The 21605-nt window shown below is 48.8% G+C and overlaps 1 protein-coding gene and 1 pseudogene across 3 annotated transcripts; both read right to left on the bottom strand.

Annotated features, from left to right (window-relative positions):
* Nucleotides 1–4987: 4987 nt before the first annotated feature.
* LOC131405301 (granzyme H-like) lies at nucleotides 4988–8123 on the bottom strand (annotated as a pseudogene).
* Nucleotides 8124–17610: 9487 nt separating this feature from the next.
* Nucleotides 17611–20824, bottom strand: LOC131405300 (granzyme B-like). 3 transcript variants are annotated; one of them, XM_058540369.1, is made up of 5 exons: nucleotides 20755–20824; nucleotides 19548–19695; nucleotides 18882–19017; nucleotides 18415–18675; nucleotides 17611–17755 (listed from the first exon to the last, which is right to left on the bottom strand). In XM_058540369.1, exons 1-5 carry the CDS (start codon nucleotides 20807–20809, stop codon nucleotides 17612–17614), a joined length of 744 nt encoding a protein of 247 aa, XP_058396352.1. In that variant the 5' UTR covers nucleotides 20810–20824; the 3' UTR covers nucleotide 17611. The 3 variants fall into 3 exon arrangements, with proteins under 3 accessions (XP_058396352.1, XP_058396350.1, XP_058396351.1); XM_058540367.1 differs by having other exon boundaries at nucleotides 18610–18675; nucleotides 20755–20809; XM_058540368.1 differs by lacking the exon at nucleotides 18415–18675 and having other exon boundaries at nucleotides 20755–20809.
* Nucleotides 20825–21605: the final 781 nt, after the last annotated feature.

The following is a 21605-nucleotide window of genomic DNA, read 5'->3' as shown; positions in this document are numbered from 1 at the left end:
TCATTGGCTAGGAGACACCATGAGACTATAGATGTTTAGGACACTGTGGTGAAGAAGTAAAATGACAGCTGTCACCACCCAAGGACTTGGTGGGGTGGGGTGGGTGGATTTCTTCTTGTCACAACCTCAGGTCTAGTTGCATGAGTCTTCTCCCTGGTGACAAAACAACCACATCAAAACATCTCTTACAGCTCCAAGCTCTAGCTGTGACCCATTACATACAGGTTGCAAGTCTGAGGTCCGCAATTTCACTCGAGTCCACACTCGTCTGCCTTAGGAGATGAGTTTTATCACCATCCCCCTAAGCAGCCCCAAAGATTTCCTGGCTCACGATTGTGGAGAAGGCTGTGGGACTTCATGTCCTCACTGTTAAAACAGAGGATATTTTTTGTGTCTGACATTGCCAGTTTTCTGCCCCATATCCATCTCCCCTTCTTCCTCGCTGAAGAACCCCTATTTTGCTCAGAGTGGTAGTGTACCCAGTTAAACATACTCACCCTCGCAGACTCCTTTGCACATAGGTGTTTACATCTGACAGAATTCTAGCCCGTGAAAGTCATTAACCAGGGTTTCTAGGAGGGATTTTTCAAAGGGCATGTTCTATTTCTCCTTTTGTCCCTTCCTTTCATGCCTGGAGAAGGAGTCCTACTCATGACGTATGACTGTGGGATAATAACATTGGAGACGTCTCCCTCCCTCCCTCTCCCTTTTACTAGTCTGCTGTCTCCATCACAATGTCTTATTTCCAGTCTGCATTTTCTGCCTGTGGAATAGCTGCTGATGCTCCGATGAAGCCCTCTATTGGACACACCCTCCCACTGTGCCTTCCAGAGGAAGTCACCTAATGGGCATGAACCTGCAGAGAGCCGTGGACTAGGAGGAGACTGCACAGAGAGAGCGATGTGTCAGCAGTGAATCAACTGTACTCATGACACGTGACCAGAGAGAGGGGTCCCAAGCCACCGGACCTGGGACGTGTTTCAGACCCTGGAACTATGACATGACCCTAGTGTGAAGTTAGTCCCAAGAATGGCTAATAAAGTTAAATTCCCTGCCAGCTGAGATGTAGGTCAGGCACAAGTCACAATTACATGAATTTATAGAGAGTAACAGAGGTGATATAGTAAGAGAGGCTCCTCCCTTCAAACATTTGAGGCAGAGGAACAGGGGAAACACGGATCCATCTTTAGGAGACTGAGCCTGGTCCCTTAATCATGGGCTGACCCTGTAATTATTGTCCACACTGGGACGCTTGAGAGTAAGAAGGGGCACTGCTCACCAGGAAACTCATTTTGGACCGTGTGTGAGCAAGAAATATACTTTTATTGTGTCAGTCACTGAAACACTGAAGTTTATCAGTTAGAACAGTTAGGGTTATCTTCATGAAGACATGGACCAATTTACTTAAACCTACCTTTTTCTGACACGAAATATATTTTAAAATAAAATTATTTTAATAATTATAAAATTTAAAATATTGAAAAAATTAAAAACTAGAAAGAAGAAAAATGTCAGCCTTACTCTACCAGCAAACAGACCACTGATAACCAATGGATTTCCACCTATGATTTTTCTGTGTATATTTTTGTATAGACGTGATCACAATATATTTAGTTTTGAATCCTATAGTTTAAATTATTCAACATAAACATTTCCTTATTTTATTAAAAATCTATTATTGATTCTCGTTTTAGAGTCTCATTCATATTTAATAAATAGGTATTTAAGTTATATAAATAATATATGAAAGTTGTAGGAAAAAATAGGAAAATGGATACATAGGAAGAAAAAAAAAGCCTAAAAGAAAACTACGTATATGAGCAAAAATTTGATTGTAGTATATACTGCTCTGTAACCTGCTTTTGACCTAAAGATACCTGGTGAACATTCTCCCATTCACAAAATGTAATTCTATCTCATAACTTTAAGTTTCCATAGTGTTCAATCATGTGTAACTTTTTAAAAGCTCATCCTCAAATTAGTGCTGAACATTGGCATTGTTTCTATGATTTGACTTGTGTAACAAATCTATAAGGAATAACCTTGTTCGCTTTTCTCCGTGTGGTTGAAGGCTAGGGCAAAGACTCCTTTCCTCCTTTTTTTAGGACCTCTGTGTACCAGATGTGAAAATGCCATTTTCTCAATGTCCATACTGAATCTCAGTATTATCACTTTTGTAAATCCTTCCCAATCAGATAAGTAGAAAATTATTAATATTTTAATTTTGATTGATTAATTAGTGAGTTTTACCTTTTTCCAGATGTTTATTAGTCTTTTAAAATAACTTGCCCATTAATGTTTTTAGCTTAGTCTTCTAGAGCCATGGACAATGTAGATGTTAAGAGTTGCAGAATCCATAATGTGTATGTGCCATATTTTACCCTTTTCCTATTTTGGACATTAATACTGATTCCAGTGTGGGGTCTATTATTAAATAATGGTGTGATGAACTTCTTTATGAATAACACACACACATACACACACACACACACACGCACACTTTAGACCTCCTGTAGGAATCAGTCCTAGAAATAAAAATTACTGGATCAAGAGAGAGAATCAGATGTAAACCAACTTGGACACCATTTTAGGGAAACAGGTCCCATCAAGAGCAGCCCAGTCTTCCTGATACTACAGGCATTATACGGTAATAGTTTTTCTTCCTAATGTGCATCATCCTATGTCAAGTGCTCCCATCAGGTGTGAGGGGAACTGACCCACCAGGCACCGTCCCTCGAGGCCACATACCAGGGCCTCTGGCGGCGGATGTCCTTAGCCACTCTCTCGCTAGCTCTGGCTTACACCCTGGGGCTCCATGGAGCTCCTCATGGCTGACTCTCTGGAGTCTCTATTTCTTTAGTGTGACGGCTTCTCCTAAGAGGGTCCTTTTTTTGGGCCTGCCCGCTGGCATAGTGGTTAACGTTCCCATGCTCGGTTCCAGCAGCCGCTGGTTTACCAGTTCACATCCTGCACGGGGACCTACTCACTGCTCAACAAGCCATGCTGAGGCGGCGTCCCACATAGAATAGTTACAACCCTACAACTATGATACACAACCATGTACTGGGGCTTTGGTGAGAAAAATGAAAAAGAGGAAGATTGGCAACAGATGTTAGTGCAGGGCCAATCTTCCTCAAAAAAACCAAAACCAAAACCAAAACGAAAGCATGTCTTTTTTTTTTACTGCTGTACTGCTGTGACCTGAAATTGTCCCCTGGATCGTGCACCCTCTATCGTTCTCTTGCTCACCACCACACGTGCATTCAGCTCTTCTCTCACTGTGCTTCTGCTGGTGCTCTGAGCCCCAGGGACTTGGCAGATGGACAATAGTGTGTGAAAAACTTTTGTTTGCTTTTCATCTTATTTCTCAGTGTACTGGATTTTGCTTTTCATAGGCATGTGATTTATTTGTTATTCTTTTCAATGAAGTTGCTTCTCTTTTCGATGTTGGTCACAGTTGTCTGTGTTTGTCTAGCTCTCCTGAATTTGTTGTGTTCTGTCACAGCCAACTCATTTTGGGGGTGTTTGAATGATACAAGATCCTAAAAGAAGGTCGTCTGGGTCACAGTGAATGTGAATGTCACATTTCACGTCTTGCCTTGAAATGTGGCATTTTGTGGGTTGGTGGACTGAGGTCCATGCCTTCTACATGTAAATAAACAAGATAATGCTGCCACCGTTGCCTCCTCCCTCCCGTTCTCCCCTCCGGACATGGAATCCACTGAGCACAGATTGGGAACCTCAGGACCTGTGGGTCTCCAAGTCCTTTCCAATTTCACACTGCCCTTCTGGAATCAAGAAGATCACCCATGTGAAACTGTAATGTGCAATAATGATAAAATACAGAGAATTTAATTATTTTCAAGACAAGATTTCCTGTGGATTCCAAATGCAGATCCATCTGCCAAACTGACCTGCCTGGTGGAAGGGGAGGAACCAGGGGAATTAGAGGAAATTTCCCTCATGTAAATGTCCCAATGTCAAGGACAGAGCCTGTTATGTGCCTGGCCCAAAGAGAGAGGTCAACAATTGATCTATTGATGGATGGCAAAGTGGTACTTTCTAGCCCAGCAGCTCTGGAGCCTTCGGGCTCATAAAGCTGCCATAACCCAGGTTGCCAGCAGGGGGAGTCAGGTCAGTCTGAAAGGGGCTGAGGCTGCTGAGTGACTCCACAGGCCTTGGTGGCTGAGGCCCTGGGGATACTGGTGGATGGAAGGCCTGAACTGTCTCTGCCCAGGTAGGAAGTAGATACTGGCTCCTCTGATAGGCATCAGGTGGGCTGAGAGCTCAGGTATGACAGGGACAAGCAATAGAGGAGAATTCACACGGGGCTTTGGGAACTCTGTTAGGGAGATGAGAGAGAGGCTGGCTCAAAAGAGGGTGGGCTGGAAGGGAAAGGAGCAGGTGGCCATGGCAGTCAGATGGAAAACAGGGGCTGGTGTGTGATGGTCAGCCAGGGAGGAAGGTTGACTGAACTCAGTGCTGGGCCCAGAGCAGGGCAGGGAATGTGACCCGAGTGCACCTGAGGGCCATCGAAGGAGCATCTGATCCTCCATCTAAACTGGAGATGGTCCTGGCTGTCCAGGCGGGGAGAAGCTGCCCCCACTGGAGAGAGAGGCCCTGGTTGTTACTCTACTTCCACTGCCTGGCTCCGTTCTCGGCTCAATTGTTGGAGGCTTGGTGATGGCAGTTGGCTTAGAGAAGGAAAGAAATTTCTAAGGCCCAGGGAGGGTCGTTTCTTGGGGGAGAAGGTTGTCCTTTTATACTGGGCAGCCTTTAGCCTCAGCCCTTGCAGAGGGCTAAGCACCACAGTGGTGTGACTGAGAAACTAGACAGCATGGGGTTTGAGGGGAAGGAGGCCTGAGGGAGAAAGGAGGAAGTACAGCCCACAGTTCACAGCAGAGGGCAGCCGGGAGCAGTGTTGCTGCATATTGAAAGTGGTTCCATGAATCAGTGGATTTCAGTCATATTCGCACTGGAGATCCATTTATTATGGCCCTGCCATCCCACTGCCCACCCCCATGGGATTCCTGCCTCTGCCCCAGAAAATATGGTCAACACAGAAGAAGGGCAGCCTCAGGCCTGCTGTTAGAGGCGCTTCATTGTTCTCTTTACCCAGGGCAGGAAGTGTGAGACCTTCGTGAAGACTCCTGGAGGGGTCCCATTACTTTGTCCACAGGAGAAAGTACCCTGGACCACGTTATTACAGAAGGGGGGGCCACCGGAGCCACCCTGTGGGCAGAGAGAAGAAGGACTGAGCTGGCCTCCTCTGGGTCCTGCCCTCTCCACCTCCTGGGGGTGGGTGGTCTCTGATAGGAGGCTGCGTGGAAGGTCAGGGCCAGGGCAGGACTTGTCACCTCCCTTATCCCAGGGCTCCAGCCTGACTCTGACTGTTCTTCGCAGCTCCACCCAGGCCAAGGCTTTCTCTCCAATCCTCAGGGAAATTTTAGTGAGAACTCTGCTGTGGGCTGACTGATCCTTCCTCACCCTGCACCCCTGATCTGCTCAGGGGAAAAACTAAAGACTGGATTCGTGGACCCAGGCTGCCCAAGCTCTCAGGCTGAGGCATGAAGATCTGGCCACTCCCATACCCCAGAGCTCCCCAAGGTCCTCTCTCCCAGGGTATCTCTAGGTTGATGGTGGAGACCTTACCTTGAAGCTGGTCTTCTTCTTCTGGGGGTCCCCTACACAGATCTGGGAGGCCCTGCTGTAATAGCGTTGGAAGCGGGATTCACACTCATGATCCTGCTGCCTGGTCAGCTCCCCCTCTGAAGAGTGGTTGCTACAGGGCCCATTGAGACTCTCCCCCAGCCAGCCACACTGCACACCTGTCTGGACCTCACCTGGGCCTTGCCCCTGGGCAGGCTGAAGGACCTCACAGCTGCAGTCTGCTTGGCCTTTCTCACCAGCTGACGGGAAGAGGCAAGAAAGTCCAGCTCAGCCAATGGCCTCCTGGGCCTGGACACCGCGATGGGGCTGCACTGTCTTCCCCCTCCCCTAAGCCACTTGGGACTAGTCAGGCGGCCAGTATGGGAAGGAAAGAAAGGACAGGTCACAGTGGGAGGGGAAACAATCTGGACCCAGGAGAGCAAGAGCAGCAGGGAGGTTTCCTTACCTTTAGTAATAAGATGTCGTTGGAGAAATTCTTATAGTCTGGGTGGGGGATGGCTCTTCTCACAGGGATGACCTGCTGGGTTCTCTCCTGCTCCTGGATGTTGTGGGACCCCAGGGTTACGTTGACTGAGCTGCACAGAAAGCAGAGTGGGAGTGTGGGGCGTGTGGAGTCAGGGGAGATCCAGCCTAAGAACCATGAAGCCCTGGTGACAGCCAAGGCAGGGCAAGGCTGCAGCTAGGGAAATTGAGGCTACAGGAGGGCTGGGCGCTGAGTGTCTCTGTGCCCTGTTCTTCTCAATGACACTGAGGTTAGGGCTTCTGGAAAATTTCTCTTGGCCTCAGTCAATATTGTGAAAATACTCTGAGTTTGCATTTTGACCCTAAAGCAGGCTTTCATCCTCCACAGCTGCCCTCTTGGCCAGTGTGGTCTCTCAACTGGGCCACTAGCTCTCACCTCTGACCTCTCACCCCAAAGCTTACCTGTCCTATTTGTCACATTCCATCCCCCAGTCGTGCTCTCAGCTAGCTCCTCTGATGAGCTCTCGTGACCTTGAGTTACCAGGAGCCAGGGGAGCTCCCCTGGGCTGCACGCCTGGACAGAGGACAGGGTCTCTGTGGGGGTCTCAGGAGGTGTCAGTTGTCTGTGGCCCCTCAACTTCCCCAACAGTGAGCAGGTGTCAGAACCAAGTCCTTTCACGGGAGGACACCGCCACACCTGTTCTTTCTCTCCTTAACCAGAAACTGAACAAACGCCATGTAGGGGCTGGAATGGGGCTTGGCCTCATGTCCCTGATGATGTCCTCTGAAAGAAAGACTGGAAGATGGGCTTTCTGGGAGCGGCCGTGGACTAGAGGGAAGGTTTCGAAAGGTGGTGATTGAGGGTAGGGTCTACAGTGCCCTGCAGACTCTGGAGTAGAGAGCTCCCGGGTTCTCCTTGCAGCAGAATAACCTTCTCTGAACATGAAGCCTCAGAACCCCTGTGAGAAAAGGGGGGACAGTGCTTGTTCTCCACGTCCTACTTCAGACAAAGTATGGAGGAGTTAAACTCTCTCTTCATGATGGTGAAGCCCTAGGGATCCTGGACGGGGCTCCCCTGACGCCTTCTGTCTCAGTGAGTCTCCTGACCCCTCTGAGCCTCTGCTAACACTGTGATTGGTGCCTTGTTCTAATAATCTGTCCGTGAGCCTATGGAGTTGGATTTTCTAAAATCATCACGTCCTAGCGTCTAACCCATCCTAGGATCTCAGTAACCATTTTTGGCTGTGTGAATGAATGGCCTTCACTCAGCTTTAGGCTGAGGTTTGGTGGGGATAGTGCTGGTGGGACTGGAGGCCACAGGGATGGGGGAGGGCACTGTGTGGAACAGCCAAGGGTCTGGGAATGCAGGGGGAGGTGGGGCTGAAAATGGGCTGCTCAGGCCTGCTGCAGAGCCAAGGCCACAGGGGAGCCCTGGGTGCAGTCATCCAGCCCCTTCTGAGATCATCTGCACCCTGGGCTCCTCTCCTGGGCAGGAGTGAGGGGGTGGAGGGCACCGAGAAACGTAACTGGTTGTTAATCTGGGTCCAGAGGTAACTCCCAATACTGTAGCCCGTTCCTCTGAGCTGCCCTTTCCTGGGTTGGAGTGAGGAATTCTAATTTCTTGTCTTTTGTAGCTTTACATCCTCTGCCAAATGCCTTTCTATGAGCAACCCACTTTCCAGATGATAAGAGAGGCTCACACCTACTAAATCGTTTAGTGAACACCCTTCCTTCTGGCCATCCTTGTTGAGTGTCTATGCAGCTATGGACTTGTTAGTCTAGGTTTAGCATGAGAGCTGGGATCTAAAAAGTTCTTGGGCTAAAACTGAGTAAAATCGCTGACTCTGCAGGGCAGAAGGGTCAGGAGTACAGAAGGTTTTGTGAGATGGGCTGACGCCTCTGGAGTGGGGATGGTCACTCACCTGTCCCAGCCTTGGGGGGCAGAAGAAGGCCAACAAGAGCAGGGGTGGCTGCATATTCCCTGAAGGTCTGCCCAGGTCAGAGCTGCTGGTGTTTCTTCCTTCCAGACACATGGACCCCGAGGGGTAGACAGGAGGGGTGGCTCAGGACCTCAGAGACCTCCTAGACCTGTGCTCCTCTGGGTTTCCTGTGCCATCATGCAAGGTGGTTTGTCGACATTCCCTGGCTCGGGATAAGTGACAGTAGCACTGTCACCACACTTGTGCTCCCAGTACTGAGTCACAAGGTGAAAGCAAGAAGAAAGAACAAGAATGTGAAGCCTTTGCTGCAGCCAGCAGAGAAGCTGGAACACAGAAGAATCAAGAATGTCTCCATTTCTCAGCTCTTGGCTCTTTTCCATCCCGAAGAAGTCATGAATGATTATTTAGCAAGCTGGTCTGGGGAGATGAGCAACATGGCTCCTGCCCCTGAGAAGCTGGCGGTTGGCTGGAGTAACCTGAGAATCTGTGGTTAGAGTACAGGATCATAAGGGCCGTGGTGGGGGTTCTGATTGGTGGTGGGAGATAGAGGCTGGACCTGCCTTAGGGGCATGTGCGGCTCCACACATCCGAACACCCCTAATGATAACCCCACTTCCTATCTGACCACCAGTCCAGCCTCGTATTTTTGGAATATTTGGAATCCCCTCTTTAAGTGTACATATTCTGCGAAAAAGAGAGCTTCTCTTATCCCACCATTTTGAATAAAGTCCTAGACTTGATATTCATTGGACCAAAACAAACTCTCATTGAGTCCATCACAGTTCAGTGGCCTGATTGGTTTATGCTTGGGTCATTTAGCATTCCTGGAGATGTTGATCAGCCAGTAGTGGGTCCCTGCGCCCCAGCAACCTGAGTCTTATGATGATAGGTCCAAGAATATCTTCATTTTCTTGGCTCTCTTTTGACCATCAGGATGATCATTTACTGAGGCCCCTTTCTGTGTGAGACTTAGGGGTATTGAGATGAGTTTCCTTGCTTCTGGACGAGAGGACAAAAGCCTCAGTGATCAGACAAGGGTGGTGAGGGCCCTGGTTAGAGGCATGGACAGAATAGTGTGGGAGTAATGTTGAAGAGGACTTGTTCCAGCTAGTAAAGAACTGAGTGGTTCAAAACAACAGTGACGGTGATTTCACCCATGAATCTGCATTTTGGTCCGGGTTTAGTGTGGATAGCTCCCTGCTGCTCCCCTTGGTGTCAGGGGAGGCTTGACGCCTGGAGGCCGGGATCACCTGAAGGCTCGCTCACACACGCCCGGTGGTTGGTGCTGGCTGTCCCCTAGGCACGTCAGTTCCTCTCCATGGGGGCCTCTCAAGTAGTCTTGCGCACGGGATTCCTCGCCACAGGATGGTTTGCTTTCTCAGAGTGAGCACCTGCTGGAAAGTGAGCCAGGCAGAAGCTGTGTTCTTTTTATTACGTAGACTTTGAAGTCATATGGCATCCATTCTACCATCTTCCACTGCTTGAGCCAACAAAAACCCCCAACCAGATTAAAAAGGAAAGGGTGTAGACCTCGCCTCTCAGTGGGAGGAGTGTGAAGTCCTATAAGAAGAGCCTGTGGGATGGGAGATACACAGGGGCAGTCATAGCAAGGCACAGTCGGCCACACTGCTTTAGGTGCGTGTAGAGTTGGTCAGAGGAGTTGAAACCACTGATCTCTCTAAGCCTGGGTCATAGCCTTTGATCATTTGGAGTCTGCTCTGTCCACACCACGTGTCCTGAGAATGGAAGAGGACTGATTTTCCCCAAAGTTATTCTCCTTAGTGAATTACTGATACCACGTGGTGTGGGAACAGATGCCAGGGAGCCAAAGCAGTGTTCTCACAGCACTGCCCAGAGAGCCACATTTCTGATGTCCCAGTACCATTTGCTGAACGAGTTATCCTGATCACCTCCCCATAATGGAAAAAGAGGAGAGAGTTGTGGAATTGAATACATTGTTTGTTCTATACATCTTGTTCCCAATTCTCTTAAAAAGTGATAGAGCCTTAGTTAAAGAGACTGAGCACAGTGTCAGTGGTGACTCTTGCAGGGAAGCCACAGTGAGCCAGAGCAAGGAGTCCCAGCCATGCCTGTGCGGGGTGAGGAAGGTGCCCAGGCCAGGCCTCCCTCCTGTGTGGACACTCTGCTCACCTCACATTGGCTCGAAACCCTGCACTGGGCAGTGCTGCTTGGGGTGTCCGAATACAAGTGAGGTGAGGATGGCAGCCCAGTGCAGGGAGCTGATGCCCAAGTGGGGTGAGGAGGGTGTTCAGACAAGGGGCTGGCCTAGTAGGTGGTAGCAGAGCTCAAGTGGGGGACAGCGGCCTCTACAGGGGTGCAGTCTGATGCAGTTTGTCAGAGCTGCCTGATTAGGGTGAGGTGGGCATTGGCATGAAGGGTGTGCCGGTGTGGAATGCCAGAGCCTGTGTGGGGGAAGGAGGGGACCCACTTAGGGGAAGACGAGGACGTGGGAGATTTGTTATATAAATCTCTGTGGGGATTAATCAAATAAATAAACATATTAAGGCTAATGATCAGATGTCTAAAGATTAGATGATATTGATGTTGATTTCTAGGGTTTGATGGTAGGTTTGTGGTTATGTAAGAGCATCCTTGTTTGTAGGAATTACACACTGAAGTGTTTGGGAAGTGATGGAGCACCAGGTCAGTAACTTGACTCTCAAATGGCTCAGGAAACAAAAGTATTCTTTGTATTGTACCTGCAACTTTTCTGTAAGCTCGAAGTTGTTTTAAAATTAGAAGGAAATCCACAGCTTTCACATAAACAACCAACCATAAGTTTGAAGACGTAATTGAAAAGAAAGTCTGTTATAGTAGCAACAAAAAACACAAAATGCTAGGAAAATCTTAACCAAAGTTGTGAAAAACCTATTTGAGGAAGACTTTTAAATACTCCTGAAAACACAAAAATAGACTTGAGAAATAGATGATCGTCTTAGTTCTCAGATAGGATGGATCTACACCAACAAGGTATAATTTCTCCCCAAACTAATATATAAGTTTAGTGTGATTCTAATAAGAAAACCAAATCTCTTCCTAGTGTTACACAAGTTCTAGACAATTTCTAAAATATATGTGGCAAATAAGCAAGCAAGATTAGCTAGGAAAATTATGTCAAAAAGGAAAAAGACTAGTAAGGGAGAGGAGTGGTCTTATCAGATATAAAGACATCTTATAAAACTTCTTTCCTGAAAACAGTGTGACACTGACTCAGGAATAGACAGAGAGAACAGTGAAACAGAGCAGAAAATCCAGAACATTCCGAAGTACACATGGAAATGTTGTTTATAATCAGGAGGACTTTCAAATCATTGTGGAAATGATGGACTTTTTAACAAATGATGTTGGAACGAATGCATAGTGATTTGTTAAGAGATTAAGTTGGAGGCCGGCCCGGTGGCACAAGCGGTAATGTGCGCTCGCTCTGCTGCGGCAGCCCGGGTTTGCCGGTTTGGATCCCGGGTGTGTACCGACGCACCGTTTGTTAGGTCATGCTGTGGCGGCATCCCATATAAAGTGGAGGAAGATGGGCATGGATGTTAGCTCAGGGCCGGTCTTCCTCAGCAAAAAAAAGAGGAGGATTGGCAGGTGTTAGCTCAGGGCTGATCTTCCTCACAAAAACAAAAAGAGATTAAGTTGTAGTCATATTTTTGATAAACCATCAGAATAAACTTCAAATAGATAAGAGACTCAAATATACAAAATAATACCATGCATGCACCAGAAATTAACATGGGCAAATTCCTTTATAAAAGGAATTCCTTTAGAAAGAGGAAAGCCTTATTAGCAAGGACTCTAAATCCAGAAACATGAAGAGAAAAGATTGATAAATGAGCTTTCATATGTAAAAAAATAATTTTTAAAAGTTTGTATGTCAAAAACAGTGTAAGCAAATTCAAAATACAGACAGCAAACTTGAAAAAAACTATTGCAACATATATCACAATTAAAGAGCTAATCTGGGAGAAGGTCAAATACCGTATGATCTCACTTATTAAGTAGTAGATAATAACAACAACAAACACATAGAGACAGAGATTGGATTGGTGGTTACCAGAGGGAAAGGCAGGGGAAGGACAAAAGGGATAATTAGGCATGTGTGTGGTGATGGATTGTAATTAATATTTGGGTGGTGAGCATGAGAACATGATGTAATCCATGCAGAAAGTATAATGATGTACACCTGAAATTTATATGATGTTATAAACCAATGTTACTGCAATAAACAAACAAACAAACAAAAAGAGCTAATCTATCTAATATATAAAGAACTCTGAAAATCCAGAAGAAAAAGAACAAAAACCTGATAGAATAATAGGTGAAAGACCTGATAGTTCACAGTAAAATACATTTAAAAAATAATGGAACAAGTTCACTCATATTAAGAGAAATGGAAATAAAATAGGGAAAAATGGAAATAAAAATTCTACTGAGACACTCTGTCTGATCTCACAGGTGGCCAAAAATGCTAAAGTGAAGCAGCACACTCCATGGGCAAGGCTAATTTCTTTTGATTGGTGTTGCACGATATATCTTTTTTTTCCTGCTATTTTACTTTCATCATATCCATGTCTTTAGATTTAGGAGTGTCTCTTATAAACAGCACAAAATTGAGTTTTGCATTTTTTTCCAGACTGACAATCTCTGCCCTTTAGTTGGTGTGTTTAATCTGCTTACATTTAATGCAACTACTGATAGGGTTCAGTTGAAGAATATCATATTGCTATCTGATTGGCTTTTAGTCATATCTCTGTGTATTATTGTAATGGTTACTCTAGGATTACAATACGCCTCCTTCACGTATCACAGTCTACTTTGAATTAATGTTATACCACTTCATATAAGAGCTTTGTAATGATGTATTTCCATTTATCCTCCCTCCCAGCCTTTGAGTTATTTTTGTCATACATTTTACTAAAATATGCCACAAATCCTAAAGCATTTTTGTCTTAGTCATTAATCTTTGAAATAAATCTACGTGAAGTCTTTCAAATTTAGTCACATTTGACATTTTTCTTTTTCTTTTCTCCTTCCTGCCGACAGTGGGGATCGTCTCTTTTCAGCCTGCAGAACTTCTTTTAGTATTTCTTGCCGTGCAGGTCAGATGGCAACAAATTTTCTTACCTTTGTTTTTCTGAAAACATCTTTATTTTGCCTTCATTTTTGAACAGTATTTTCACTGGACATAGAATTCCAGAAATAGGTTGCTTATTTCTTTTTTACTTTCAACCATTTACTAATGTCATGTCACTGTCTTCTGACTTCCACTATTTCTATTCTTTTTTTTTTTTTTGTGAGGAAGATCAGCCCTGAGCTAACATCCATGCTAATCCTCCTCTTTTTGCTGAGGAAGACTGGTCGTGAGCTAACATGCGTGCCCATCTTCCTCCACTTTATATGGGACACTGTCACGGCATGGCCTGACAAGTAGTGTGTCAGTGCGTGTTCGGGATCCAAACCCAGGCTGCCAGCAGCGGAAAGTGCACACTTAACCACTAAGCAACGGGGCCGGCCCCCTGACTTCTACTATTTCTGATGGGAGCTCATTGTTGTTCTTGTTGTTGTTTCTCCCAAAATAATATTTTCCTCTCTGTCTACTTGTAGCTTTTTCTCTTTCTTTTTGGTTTTCACTACTTTCACTATTATGTGCTTAGATGTGGCCGTCTTTGTCCTCCCTGAGGTTCACTGAGCTTCCTGAATCTGTGGATGAGGAATGTAATCTAGCAATAGGCCTATGATAAAAAGGAACCCGTTGCTGCGCTTGTTTTATGGTGAAATATGTTTGCTGGTCAAAAGCTGTGTTGTGTGGGATACACAGACAGGAAATAAACCCTGTGAGTTCTGTAAGTTCACAAAGATGGGGCCCAGCAGAAGTGTGGTGGTGGGCAGGAAGGGCAGAGCCATCCCAAGACACGTTCCCAAAACAGATTAGCAAGATCTCGCAGTCTTCTGGGCGTCTCTCCCCCAGGAGCTGGCTTGGCAATTCTCTCCCCGACATCCTGGGACCTGACTCTTCTTGTGGGGCTGGAAGGAAGGAGGCGGTGAGTGGGTTTTGTGCATAGAGGCTTTTCCTTGAGGTCATTACAGAGATATTTTATGTATTTTTATTTTCAAATTTTCGTTACAGAGATTTTTAAGCAAGAGAAGGATCGTTTCCTCAAAGGTGGGGAGTGCGGCAGGGAGATACTTCCACAGACAAAGGAGATTTGAAGGAATCAGCATATTTAGGGTCCTTATCCACCTCCATCTAAATGTGCCCATGAGCAGACTTCAGCTCACTGAACAAGGTATCTTGAGTAGTTCTCCCAGAGTGGCTGCACAGGAGCCCGAGGTTCTCTCTCCAGGGAGACGTCTGAGAGAAGCTCACCTCTTGCTCAGGGACGCCAGGAAGCCAGCACAGAGAGGGTGTTAGACAACATGTCAGGCCTCTTGCTGGCCCGGCCATCAGGGCCTGGGCTCAGTCCAGGCTGTGTCCTGACTCTGTGGTACCTTCAGTCAGTCACTTCCCCCTCCTGGGACTTTGCTCCCTGTCATCTCTCAAAGGAGGATGAAGACCTACAACAGGGGTTCTCAGACTTGCTTTACAGCACAGAACCATTTCCTCAAAGTCAATGTTATAACTAAACTAAACATGCATGTGGCTGGGCAAATTTTATTTATTTATTTTTTTGTGAGGAAGATCAGCCCTGAGCTAACATCCATGCCAATCCTCCTCTTTTTGCTGAGGATGACTGGCCCTGGGCTAACATCTGTGCCCACCCTTCTCCACTTGATATGGGATGCCGCCACAGCATGGCCTGACAAGCTGAACAACGGTGAGCGCCTGGGATCCGAGCCTGGACCGCCAGCAGCAAAGCGCGTGCACTTAACCGCTACACCACCGGGTCAGACCCCTGGGCAACTTTTTAAAATATTATTTTTGGGGCCGGCCCCATGGCTTAGCGGTTAAGTGCGCGCGCTGCGCTGCTGGCGGCCTGGGTTCGGATCCCAGGCGTGCACCGACGCACCGCTTCTCTGGCCATGCTGAGGCCGCGTCCCACGTGCAGCAGCTAGAAGGATGTGCAACTATGACATACGGCTATCTACTGGGGCTTTGGGGCGTGCGGAAAGGAGGAGGATTGGCAATAGATGTTAGCTCAGAGCCGGTCTTCCTCAGCAAAAAGAGGAGGATTAGCACAGATGTTAGCTCAGGGCTGATCTTCCTCACAAAAATAAATAAATAAATAAATAAAATATTATTTTTGTTTTGCTTTCTGCATTTTCCTTTTTGTCTTTTTCCATTGAGGAGCCAGGTTCTTAGTACGTCTTAGATGCAGGGATTTTTTTTAGCTCCAAGTGATGAGCTCCGTAACTTCACTGCTTCTCCCTTGTGAAAGTGCCCATGGTCATTAAGAGGCTGGGTTGCTGTATGCTTTGTGCACAACAAGATGGGAAAGGCCGTACCTTTGAGGGTTACATGATCCCAGAGTATTTATCCCTTGTCACGAGAGGGTCGTGCTGTGTGTATTTGGGGTAGGAGGGCTTTAGCCCAGCTGGGACTTCTGCTCAGCCCCTGGGCAGTGCCCCATATTAGTGGCAAGACCTTGGAGGGGTGGCCTCTGGGAGTATTTGACAAGGTGAGCCCAACACAGGGAGATCCTCATTCAGCAAAGAATCACCTACCCTATGTGTGACCTCCAAGCCAAAAACCTCCTAAAGTCCAAAAGTCTGGGTGGTCTTGGAAATGGTGGATGCAGAGTAACAATGAAGGCCTGCAGACTAGAGGCTTTTCTCCATTTTTCCAGACTGTATCAGCCTCCCAGATTCTAGCTGGCTTCTGCGCAGGCAGGAGCTGCAGTAACGACAGGGTTCATGTTTCTGGCTGGTCCAATTGGATGGGAGTTTGGAGTCAGACTCTAAGCGCCTTCAAGCAAATGCATCATATAGTTTTCCTACCATTTGAATCTGGACAATGATGTTCATACCTGCTGCTTTTAAAGCAAATGAACGTAAGGCTGCCCTTCCTGTCTTCTTCCTCCCCACCAGCTGCCCTCTCCTCTAGGTGATGAGGATGCTCCAGTGAACCGAGTTTGGTAACTTCACTCTAGAAACTAAATGACTAACGTCATTTCCAAATCCCATACTTGCTGTTCTAGAGTCACATGTGATAACATTCATACAGACTGTAATCAGCAATAAAAATAAAATACTTTATTCCTGTGGATTTCCCACGTAGATCTAGGCCACGTGCACTCATGTGAAGGAGGGAGGGAGAGTTAAATGATTTGGGTGAAAGTCACACTGTCAGTGTCACTTGGGTCCAGATGACAGAGTCTATCTTGGGTTCACTGTGTATCCCACGGCAGAGCACTTAGGTCCTGGATCAGCACGTGTTTGTTGATTGATGGGCATCCTGTGCTTTCTAGTCTTACTGCAGAGAGCAGCTCCTGCCAACTCAAAATGCTGATACAGCCCTGGGTGGTGAGCAGGGGTCTACCCCTAGAGGCCAGCAAGGACTAAGAGGGACAGGCTGAAAGGCACTCAGGCTACTGAGTGACCAGGTGGCCGGGGGACCCTGAGCACAAGGGGTGACACTGGTCTGGATGTGAGGGGTTGAGGTGGCCCTGCCACTTGAGAAGTGGGGCCATAGGTTCTGGTATACACCCGCCTGCCCTGTCCTCCATGGGCCCTGCCTGGTTCCATCACAGGCCTGGTCCTCCATAGCCCTCTCTGCCAGGGCACGAGCTGGGCTGGCATGTCAGTGCGGAGGCCCTGCTGGAACCACATGGAGCTCTCGGGGTCCAGGATGGGAGGGCTATGAGGAAGGGGCCAGCTCAGAGCACTGTTGTCTGGAGGGAACAGGAGTTGGTGGACTCTTAGGACCCTCACTGGTAAGCAGGGATGGAGAAGGGGTAGCCAGGAGACTGGAGGCCGAGCTGGGCCCTGAGCTCAGAGGAGGGCAGGGGGGAGACTCAGCCCAGGTGAGAACAGGAGCTTCTCAAGAGACTCACCCCACTCCGTGCCAGCTCCCCGGGCTGTGGGAGAGAAATGTCCTGCTCAGGTAGCCCCTCCCCTCCCCTGTGCTGGGGGCTGTGCCCTTGAGCTGCAGCACTAGGCTGTGCCGGCTTGGTGTCTGGGACCCATGGTGTTATCCCCCTTCCTCTCTGCCATATAACACTGGGAAGGAGGTAAGAAGTTCACCCTGAGCCCCAGGACCAGAGAGGTTCATGTTTTCTCCTGACGGCGCTCAACTTCAGCCCGGGCAGAAGACCAGGGCCTGGAGAGACTAGTGTTGATAAGACGGAGTTGGGTGACAGCTTTGCATGGGGTTTGGGGGAGGTGGTGCTGGCAGTGGGAAGAGGAGGAAGCAGAAAAGAGCACGTTTGTGTCATTGGCCTTCTAAGCACCGAGTTGGTGCCTGTGAATGAGGGTCAATGAATAAACAAGAAACCAGACGTTCCCACTCAGCTAAGAGACATTTATTTAGTTGCTGGTGTGATTCTGGATGAGCGCCAGAGAAGATGGTCTGTTTCCTGCAGTTAGAGGCTTTTCATGGTTTTCTTTATCCAGGGCAGGAAACTCGAGACTTTGGTGTAGGCCCGTGGAGGTGACCCGTCACTTCGTCCATAGGAGACAATGCCCTGGATCACGTTCTTACACATGAGAGGGCCCCCGGAGTCTCCCTGTGGACAGAGAAAGGGAAGGACTGAGCTAGTTCTCCTCCTGGTCCTGCCCTCCCTGCCATCCCAAACCCCCTCTCAGAGAAGGCCTCCTGCATGGCCTCCATGTGGGAGATCAGAGGGGAGGGCGGCCCCTGTGGGCCCCTCAGCTGCCCAGTCCTGACCCTGGACATTGTCACTGTTTCACTTCACTCAGGTGGCAGCTCCCTGTCCTTCCCCAGGTCCCGGATCCTCTCCCCATGAAGGTGCTGTGGGACTGTGCTTCAGTCTACTGTTTAAGGACACTGAAGCAGGCAGGTGGGGCCGACACTCAGCACGGGGGGTGAGCCCATCATCCAAGATGGGTGCCAGCTCTGAGGAGCCACGTGGTTTTAACTTCTGCACAGCAGGGAGCACAGTTTTCTAACACGTGTGCCCGGCATGGGGCAGAGTGTTGAACATTCATCACCCGGGGGAATGCCATTTGTGGATCCATCACTGGCCCCTTGGGAGCATGCAAAAGTCCCGTGACTCCTCACTCTGGCTGATCCCCCCTTCTCTCCCCAGGAGAAAGATCAGTGACCAAGGGGTGAAGGAGATCCCACTTTTTGGAGGAACAGGTCCCAGATCTTCCCCAAACACCCCTCTCCTCAGAGCCAAACTAGGTTGATGTTCAGTCTCACTTGAAAGGAAGACTTCTTTTTCTTTGGGTCCCCTACACAAATCTGGGTGGCCCTGCTGTAAATGCCGGGGTAGCGGGATTCACACTCCTGGTCCTCCTGCACGGTCAGCTCCACTTCCTGCAGAGTGTCTGAATTTGGGCCGATTGGGGTGACTCTCCCCCAGCCGGCCACACTGCACACCTGTCCGGGCGTCACCTGGGCCTTGCCCCAGGGCAGGCTGAGGGGCTTCACAGCTGCAGTCTGCTTGGCCTTTCTTGCCAGCTGATGAGAAGAGGCAAGAAAGTCCAGCTCAGCCAATGGCCTCCTGGGCCTGGACACCACAATGGGGCTGCACTGTCTTCCCTCTCCCCTGAGCCACTTGGGAGTAGCCAGGTGGCCAGGATGGGAAGGAGGGAAGGGATAGGTCGCAGTGGGAGGGGAAACAATCTGGACCCGGGAGAGCAGAAGCAGCAGAGAGGTTTCCTTACCTCTAGTAACATGATGTCGTTGGAGATGTTGTTAGGATCATAGCCTGGGTGGGGGATGGCTCTTCTCACAGGGATGACCTGCTGGGTCCTCTCCTGCTTTTGGATGTTGTGGGCCCCCAGGGTGACACTGATTGAGCTGCAGAGAAAGCAGAGTGGGAGTGTGGGGGGTGTGGAGTCATAGGAGATCCAGCCCAGGAGCCATGAAGGACAGGTGACAGCTGGGTCAGGCCAGGGCTGCAACTAGGGGAAATCAAGACAAGGTGAGGGCCGGGCATGGAGTGACTCTGTGCCCTGTGCTTCTCAGTGGCATGGAGTGTTGGGCTTCTGGAAGCTTTCTCTTGCCCTCAGGAAATATTGTGAAAATCCTCTGAGTTTGCATTTTGACCCTCATGCAGGCTTTCATCCTCCACAGCTGCTTTATTTCAGTGTGTTCTGTCTTCTCAACTGGGCCACTAGCTCTCACCTTGGACCTCTGACCCCAAAGCTTACCTGTCCTATTTCTCCCTTTCCATCCCCCAGTCACGCTCTCAGATGGCTCCTCTGATGAGCTCGCATGGCCTTAAGTTACTAGGAGCCGGGGGAGCTCCCCTGGGCTGTAGCCCCTGGGTAAAGGACAGGAGTCCCTGTGGGGGTCTCAGGAGGTGTCTGTTGTCTGCGGCCCCTCACCTTCCCAAGCAGTGAGCAGCCGTCAGAACAAAGTCCTCTCCCACGAGGGCACCACCACACATCTTCCGTCCTTCCTTCACCAGAAACTGAACCAATGCCATGTAGGGGCGGGAGTGGGGCTTGGCCTCGTGTCCCCCGATGATCTCCCCTGAAGGAAAAGTCTGATCTGCTTGTGTGCACTCAGTGAGTCCACCGGGCAGACATCGGCTTGACGGCTCAGGACTGCTGGGCGTCTGGGAGCCCAGGATGGCCCAGAGTTGGGAGGGGCTGGAGGAGCCTCAACTTCCTCCTCTGGAAAAGGGAAGAGGAGCAGGCTCCGTCTGTGAATCTGTCCTCCGCAGATGATTGGAAGGAGCATATCTGTCTTAGAGACAACAAAGTCCTAGAGGCACCTGAAAATTCCTCTCCTGATTTTGCTTTGTTTCCCGTGCGTTTCTAAGGACCCCGTCTAAGGATAGTGCTACTTTCCAGTGGCCAGGACTTCAGCTGAGGGATCTAGATGTTCTTATAGCCTGTTTCCTAGGCACTGACAGGTAGTGGGTGCCCAAAAAGTGTTTGTTAGCTGCATGAAGGAATGGACCCCAATGGGTCTCTGAATGAGGCTTGGCGGAGCCAGTGCTGGTGGGCTTCCGGAAAGCAGGGATGTTGGGGTCTGCCAAACAGTGGCTCCATCCTTGAAAGAGGGGAGCTGCTCAATGCCTGGGAAGAAAAGCAGAGTTGGAGAAGAGACAGAGGGGCCTTGGGACTGAGTATGGCACCAGCAGTCCTCTGAGGACAGAGGTCCCACCAGCTCCTGGTCTGCTGAGCTCTGGGCTTCCCTCCTGAGCAGACACTGAGGGGAGCACCTGTCTCATCCCCGACAGGGAAGCCAGGCCCACTGTGGCCTTTGCAGGAAGATTTATTATTTTCTCATTTCTAGTTTCCTTTCCTTTGCCATGCACATGTAGTTAAGTTTCACTTTCCAGATGGCAAACGTAGGACCTGGGGAGAGAATAGCACCCACTGGCTTTTCCTGAGAACAGCCTTCTGCCCTGCCATTCCTGCTGGTAGCTCATCCAGCATCATACTCTGGTGTCTGAGGTGGGAACAGAGCTGGATTCAGAACGTTGCTGCTGGATAGATGGGTTAGGGATGTGCAGTAGGGGCGGGAGATCAGTGCACCCTGTGGGATGGGTTGGGACCCCCGAGAGCGGGGATGGTCACTCACCTGCCTCTGCCCTGGGGGGCAGTAAAAAGGCCAGCAGGAGCAGAAGAGGCTGCATCTTTCCAGGAAGGCTGCCCAGGTCGGAGCTGCTGGTGCTTCCTCCTTGCTCTCTTATAGCCCCCAGGAGAGGAAGGAGGTGCAGGTGGGCTCAGTGACCTCAAGTCCCACTCAGGTTCTGTGGTACTTTATCATAGATGGCTTTCTAGGAAAGCTTCCCCGCCCCGACTCCCTCTGCCTGATGACGTCCTCTGGGTGGTTGTGTGAGAACCATGCGCTGACCACATCAGTGCCCACAGCAGATGACTCAGTGCAGACCACTTGTTCCAGCCCCGAGCATGAGCCTGAGGGTAGAAGGTGGAGACTGTGGGCTGTGGTATTGACCAGTAGAGGTGTTGGAGCCCCCGAAACCTCATTTCCATGTTGCTATGTCCATCTGGATAATTTCTTTAGCAGACATGCGTTTGGGCCATTCTCTGTGCTATCACCAAGAATATTGGAGGTGTTTCTCCTTCCCGTAGAGAGCTGACTGTCTGGTGGAGAAGACAGAAACATTGGTGACCAGAGCACAGTATGGGAAGGGCCATGGTAGAGGGATGCACCAAATGGGAACAGAGCATGGCCACCATCTACCCAATCCGTATAGCAAGCCATTGCTCATCACAGCTTCCCTCCTAGTGGATTTTTAACATCTCTTTTTAGATTACAAATGCTCAGAGTGATGGAGTCCATCTCTTTTGTCAATGTTTTTAACAAAAGTCTTGCACTTGGCATTTATTGGCTTAAATTAACAAATCACTATGACCCTAGGAATTGAATCTACTGATTGACTTAAGCCTAGGTCATTCCTACTTTGG

Source organism: Diceros bicornis, chromosome 5, assembly GCF_020826845.1.
Source record: "Diceros bicornis minor isolate mBicDic1 chromosome 5, mDicBic1.mat.cur, whole genome shotgun sequence".
Classification (NCBI taxonomy): Eukaryota; Metazoa; Chordata; class Mammalia; order Perissodactyla; family Rhinocerotidae; genus Diceros; species Diceros bicornis.
The sequence above is the reverse complement of the archived record's forward strand: the minus strand, read 5'-3'. Positions and strand labels throughout refer to the sequence as shown.